The 6,779-nt window shown below is 38.7% G+C and overlaps 2 protein-coding genes across 3 annotated transcripts in view; both read right to left on the bottom strand.

Moving 5' to 3' along the window:
* The window catches only part of LOC111443704 (putative tRNA pseudouridine synthase Pus10), a 6,493-nt gene extending 4,598 nt beyond the window's left edge, over positions 1-1,895 (bottom strand). Inside the window, exons 1-3 of one of the 2 annotated variants that reach the window (XM_023081636.1) lie at positions 1,658-1,895; positions 403-522; positions 112-305 (exon numbers count right to left, since the gene is read on the bottom strand). In XM_023081636.1, the coding sequence (XP_022937404.1) occupies positions 112-305; positions 403-522; positions 1,658-1,816 (473 nt within the window). In that variant the 5' untranslated portion in view covers positions 1,817-1,895. Of the gene's footprint in view, positions 1-111; positions 333-402; positions 523-1,657 lie in introns of both variants that reach the window. The other variant, XM_023081635.1, reaches the window with a different exon arrangement.
* Positions 1,896-2,556: 661 nt separating this feature from the next.
* The window catches only part of LOC111443103 (L-ascorbate oxidase homolog), a 5,614-nt gene continuing 1,391 nt past the window's right edge, over positions 2,557-6,779 (bottom strand). Inside the window, exons 3-8 of the mRNA XM_023080745.1 lie at positions 5,439-5,709; positions 4,513-4,612; positions 4,077-4,422; positions 3,385-3,750; positions 3,206-3,284; positions 2,557-3,121 (exon numbers count right to left, since the gene is read on the bottom strand). Of these exons, the coding sequence (XP_022936513.1) occupies positions 2,909-3,121; positions 3,206-3,284; positions 3,385-3,750; positions 4,077-4,422; positions 4,513-4,612; positions 5,439-5,709 (1,375 nt within the window). The 3' untranslated portion in view covers positions 2,557-2,908. The remainder of the gene's footprint in view (positions 3,122-3,205; positions 3,285-3,384; positions 3,751-4,076; positions 4,423-4,512; positions 4,613-5,438; positions 5,710-6,779) is intronic.

A 6,779-nucleotide genomic window follows, 5' to 3' on the forward strand; every position in this document is an offset into this window, starting at 1 on the left:
GGGGGGGGGGGGGGGGGGGGGGGGGGGGGGGGGGGGGGGGGGGGGGGGGGGGGGGGGGGGGGGGGGGGGGGGGGGGGGGGGGGGGGGGGGGGGGGGGGGGGGTGCTCTTACCAAACAAGCTTCTCATTCTCCAGAATGATTGAAGGAATTGACACCTCAAGAGAAAAACTATCAATCTGATGGCCTTCTTTCTTTACCATCTCGGAAATCGAGACAGCTAAATCATCAACTCCCTTACATTTTACGAAGTTACCTTTGTCATCAATATAACTGAACTGCAAAATACCTAAACATAGGCAGCAAATGTTTCTATCAATATCATCATCAATTGCCTCCTTGTCAGAAGTTACCTTTTTCATCAATATAACTGAACTGCAAAATACCTAAACATAGGCAGCAAATGTTTCTATCGATATCATCATCAATTGCCTCCTTGTCAGAACCTACGATTGGTACCGACAGTGAGAAGGAATAATGGTGCCTTTCAATGCCAGATAGCCGAATGATGCAGGGTATGCATACCTGCAACGAAAGTATTGACCAAACATCATCTGGCTATCGCAAACAGTATCCTTGATGTAATTCCAATACATGCCAATATCATTGCTTGAAACAGTAAAATCATGCCAAAATAAAAGCAGAAAAACACCACCAAATGCATCCAAGAACACAATAGATGCTTATCAGCAGTAGGCCATTATTAGGCACCAATAAAAAATGCTGCTCCTTTCATCATCTTCTTCTGATTTTTTATTACTATTACAAAATCATTATCCGCAGCATCATGCTGGTAATAAACAGACGTCATTACTTTTAAGAATTTAACAGGGCTTGTAAAGCTGATATTGCTGAATCGCAAGCAAAAACATACATAAAATGAAATGTCATGAAAGATAGAAAACCAACTTGCACGCATTTAAAGTATAAATAAAAAAACAAAAAAACAGAACACATAAGTCTGAAATTTGGAAAGAATGACAACTTATCATGTTAAAGGTGCCACGATAATATCCAACCCTAACTCGGTGAGGTAAAAAATCAAGAATAGCGATCGAATAAAGGAGCACATTCAAACACAAAAGAAATATTCTCCAAACTACTGGCCATCGAGATATAAGGTAAATGTGATGGTCGTTATATCAATCGCCTTCCTATCAATAGTTATTTCGCTATGAAACCTAGGTTCAAGTGAGGAAAATATTGAGGTTAGCGATCGAATGAAAAAGCACATTCAGACATAACGGAATTTCCTCCAAAATGCGAACCGTCAAGTAATGAAGCGAAAGTTATATCCGTCGCATTCCTAATTAACTAGGAATTTTAGGTTGCGAGGACAAACTAAGAATAGCGATTGAACATAGAAACACAACCGGAAACTTCCTCCAGACTGCAACTATCAAGTTATGAAGTGATAGTTTCATCGATCGCATTCCTAACGACGGTTGTTCTTAACTACGAGATCTTAGGAGGAAATGAATGGAAAAAAATTAAGGATAGCGACCAAATAAACAAGGACATTCAAACACCACTAGAATTTGCTCGAAACTGCAAACTATCAAGATAAGAAGTGAGAGTAATTGATCGCATTCCTAACGACGGCTGTATAGACTACGAAATCCTATGTTCGAGTGAAAGGTTCAAAGACAAGAAAACGTACTCCAATCGACAACAGGTCTTTCGTCACGTAAGAAGGCATCTGCGGGACGGCATCGTTAAGAACGTGCAGTTCATCATTCGGAAAAATGGCTTGTTGAGCAGCGGAAGAAAGTACTGTCGCCTCAAGATCAGCAGCCACTTCTTCCTGTTCGTTGGCCATAGAAGAACTCCAGAAAGCAATCCTCTGCAGAGACTTGTTCGCCGACTTGTTAGTTTCGTGAACTTTTCAGTTCAATAGCGGCAAGGGAAGGGAAGCTTATATATAGTTTGTACTTGGCACGTTTGGTACCCACGCCTCCTGTTCCGCATTCTTGATCGTTGGATCACTTCGATTCCGTACCCGTGGACGGTGAAAATCGTGTTTCCTCCTGAGACATTGTAAAACGTCGTCGTATTGCCTTAACCATTTCATTGCGTAATGAAGTTCTATTTTTGTCTTTATACTTTAATTTAATAAACTTCACTACGTAAACCTCCATTTCATTAGGTAAATATTTTCGATTTAATCTTCAGTGAGAAGACTTAATCGAATCACTTCAAAAGTTGGTTAAGTCGGTTAACATAGGTTCTTTACTATATATCGACACAAACCTCTAATATGTAAAATTTTGGATCCACAGTAGAATTAAATAGTTAAAAAATATATGCAAAAAAAATTTGATTACAAATTCCCAACTTTAGTAGTTGAAATTTTGAGTATTTTTTTTAAATGACAGATTTGGAAAGTTTATGATCAAATAAACACAAACTAATTTCATGTACCATTAGTTGTCAAGCCCGAACAAACGAGTAAGCTTTAAAATGTCGACAAAATGGAATACATAGAAAAAGGTAACCATGTAGGCCGATCTCACGTCATTGCTAGACACATACTCCCTTCCAAAGAGTGACAAGGTAAACAAAACAAGAAAATTATGCGAAATACATGTTATTTTGGAATGGTAGATTTTATCCACACCTCAAAGCGAAACAATCTGATATTAAATAACATTGACAGGTAACAATATCATAGAGAGAAGATGACCAAATGGGCAAGGCAATGGAATGATATCTAGAGAAAGAATGTGACCTGACCCCGAGCTGGGGTCGACTGGAGGACCAGGCAGTCTAACTATAGATAGTCTAACTGTAGATATTCCTGTCTACAACAATATGAAAGCAAAGAGACCTTGCTTTTTTTCATCATATATTAAAGCTAAGATAGACTTTAACTACCTTGTGGGGTGTCTAAGTATTTGGAACGGCTACTGATTTAGAGCGGTCTAGTGTGTCTACCGCTTGCCCTGCCACACAGAAGAGCATTCTTTGGAATGGGAAACTCATCCCTGAGTGAAGTCGATGGCGTATAGACGCGGAGGTAGAATTGTTGTCCGAGATACTGTCTTGCCCAAAACTCCGACCTCACGTTCCACATTCCTACATTATCGAGGGCCACGTAAATTGCAGTCCACGAAAAAGGGTAGACCTGCACCAAACACCACCATCAGCCCATTTAAACAGAGGATTTGTGGGGAAGAAAGCCAGAAGGAAATTGATACTCGATGCTCACCTGAATTGTGCAACGAGCGATTGCATCTCGGAGATTGTATTGATTTCTGCTAGACTGTGTCCATTGGCCTCCATCCATGCTGAAAATTGAACACTTACAGAAATTGAGTTTTGAACCATAGACTGACAATCATGTAGTAAAAAACACCAGAGTCAGCCATCCTTAGAATGCAAGCTTACCCGACCACAAAGAAAGAGTAGCCATCAATATGCCAACTTTGGACAATGTTCTCATTGTTTTGAAACACAATTTCTACAAATGCTCTATAGTCTGCACCCATCACGGATGTGTCGAGGTAGATTCCTCCACCGGTGGGCCTATCGGAGATGCTTCCGACACGAAAAACCCCACCAATTTTGAAGAAGTCCGCAAGTTTCAGGGGAGTGTCAGCAGGGATGAAGGATACGCTGTTAACTGCATACCTTTGTTTGCGGTTGACTTGACCAGCAGAACTTGCAAGTATGATGGTTTTGGTTGTGTTTATGAGACCATAGTGATAAGATCCTTGTGGGTTTGGCCTTGGTCCACTGGCTGTAAGATTGGTTCTGCAAAAAAAAAAAAGTCATAATCAAGGCTATACCAGTAGTTGGAAAACTAAACACTATCCCTTTGGAACGATTCAGTGGAATATAATGAAAAAAAGGCCAATATAAGTTAATATGTTAGACTACATCAAAATTTCTTCCTACATATGGATTCTAGACATTAATTTGGTTCACAAAGCTTAAATCCAAAAGCTAACGCTTCCAAGTTGTTTACCTATAGCCTATTACTACTTGACTCAAGCTGAAAGGATGGTGAATAGAAAGTATCTCAACCTGATGGTGAATAGAAAGTATCTCAACCTGATGGTGAATAGAAAGTATCTAACCTAATAGACCGGGCTTGGTTGAGGGACCAGTCGATCTGTATTGTTGGACCACCGGGAGGGGGGCCTTTGACAGGGCCAGCAGAGTTACTGTAATGAAGAATGCCAGTGGTGGAGAGTACCCGATAAGTGAAGCGAGTGGAGACGACAATGTAATAGTCCTGAGCTGGCTGATCAGCCGTGACGAGCACAGAGTAAGACTGACCAACATGAACATCGAGCGACGAGTAGGTCGTTTGAAGGGTATGTGTTCCCTCCACCTCTACAAGCTTCATTTTATGACCTTGAATTCGGAAGTTGAGGGAATGCTCCAGCCCCACATTTGAAATTCTCAGCCTGTATGTTTTTCCTGCAACAGCATTGACATAAATCATAATCTCGTTTCCATTATACAGTCATTTTCCTTTGAATGAATAATTAAATCAGACAAGCAATGTACCTTGTTCAACGCTAAAAGAGGTATCATTGCCACGGCCATTGATGAGGATTCCATTCGGAAATGGAAGCTTCTTACCACGATCCAGATGAGCCTTCAGGGTCTATTCACCATGCCCAAATTTTGAAGGCCCAGATAAGAAAATAGAAGGCAAAGGGAAAATGATATTTAAAATATATATAAATAAATAACATTCTACTACGGATACCAAATACTTGAGCTTTTAGGATTCTATTGTAAACTTCGATTTGATTTCATCAAACTTTTTAAGGTTCTATTCTAGTCGGTCAATCTTCAAATATTGTATTACAAAAACCTTTTATTTATAACGAGTAAATTTATCATTAACAATTTGATAAAAGCTCAAATTCATTGAGCATCCAAATTTATATAATTACCCTAAAATTATAAACATTTTCAAGTTTATCAAAAAAGAAAACATAATTCAAATAAAATTTAAATTTAAAGGTAATACTAATATAAAATGCAGTTTCGAACACTATGCTATGTATTGGTAAGATATGAAAAATAAATAGAATTTCACTTTTAATTACAATTAAATAATTTATTTTTCTATAAAATTGTTGGCCACTTAATTAATTCTTCAAGCAGAATTTAAAAATTAAAATTGTGCATCTTAAATTCAATAAAACAAGGGAAATCGAGCCATAATTATTTTTAAAATTTTCGGTACGCGACCATTCCCAAGTCATTAAACCCCACCGAACAAAAAAGCGAACAATTGATTCGGTCACCAATAATTCAAGTCACGGAGTGGACCCCACCAGCTACCGACGGAAAAACATTGCGATAATGCGATCCGCAGTCACCGCCCACTCCCCGGTTTCCAACATTTCCTTTCTTCAAAATTTTTTATTATTTATTCTTTAAAAAAAAGAAGTAAAAAAACGCTCGCAGATTCAACATACCGTGTGATTGGACTTGTACCAGTCGCCGATGAGGACAGTGTAGTCGCCGTCGGGATCGGGGAAGGGGACCGGGATCCGGGGGCGGCTGAGGATTCTGATGCCGCCGAAACCGCCGGCGGCCTTGTGGAAGGCCAAAGAGGGGAAATAGTAAAAGCTGCCGATCTGATCCTTTACTTGCAGAATGTACGTGAAGTTCTTCCCTGGAGGGATTGGGCACGTTGTTCCATAAACACCGTCTTCGTATGAGTTTCTTCTCTGTTGAATTCCGTTCCTGAATTGCACAATTCCAATGTAAGGTGATAAGAATATTCCAACCTAAAAAGAAGACGAAATTAAATATATATATACTTTGGGTGCAAAATTAGCTGTTTAATTCGTTTTAAACCTCTTTTTATGATTTTGTTTGTTTGCCCGACGATTTCAGATTCGGTAATATTTCAAGTAATATAATTGTGGTTTAAATAAAAGAAAATGAGTATTTTGAAAGTTTTGATGAAAAAAGAAAAGGGAACAAAGCAGTGAATTAAAAAGTTCCATTAGAGGAAAGGAAGAAAAAGAAGAGCAGTAGGTGTTGGAAATTAGCTTGGTGGGCCAAATATCTCCTAATCAACCCACTCTACTCTGCTTTCTGGTACATGTATCATAAAAGCACTCAGACCGAAGGGAACCACAAAAGAAAGAAAATCAAATTATCCAAATAATAAATGTTTCCCCCAGTAACACCTTCTTAATTACTCGCACGACTTCCATTAATCATGAGATTCAAGCTTTCTCAGCAAACAAAGTTCATTCTCCATTATTCTGCTCAGAATTTGATCCATAATGGCGGTAACAATGATAACAATTACAAACAGGTCCTTATCAAAACTCAAAACCACTCCAGCTTTAGTCAACAGAACAAAAAACATCAAATCAATCACAAACAAGAACAACGAGACAGGGCTTATAGAAGCAGTCAACACACAGTTTTTCTGTAACTCATCATCACCTTTAACTTTTTGGTCCGTTCATTATTTAACTTGACATTAAAATAAGAGATCCGTCTGTAGTAACATCACTTAATCTCCCACTAATATTGATTTCTATGACCTTTTAACTTAAATTTTGTAACGATATCAAAACAAACATTAAAGTAAAGTAAGAAAAACACAAGTCAATGGAAGCGTGAAAAGTCAGATCTCTGAAATTAGAAAAAAAAAACTAATTACAAATCCAGAACACGACAAACACGCTCGCACTGAAGTCTACTAGTACAGTAATGGCAGTATAAGTGGGGCGGTGGCTGTTGGACCTTACTTTTTTTTTTTTTTTTTTTTTTTTTTGGGGGGGGGGGGGGGGTTT

Source organism: Cucurbita moschata, unplaced genomic scaffold (genome assembly GCF_002738365.1).
Source record: "Cucurbita moschata cultivar Rifu unplaced genomic scaffold, Cmos_1.0 Cmo_Scf00005, whole genome shotgun sequence".
Taxonomy (NCBI): Eukaryota; Viridiplantae; Streptophyta; class Magnoliopsida; order Cucurbitales; family Cucurbitaceae; genus Cucurbita; species Cucurbita moschata.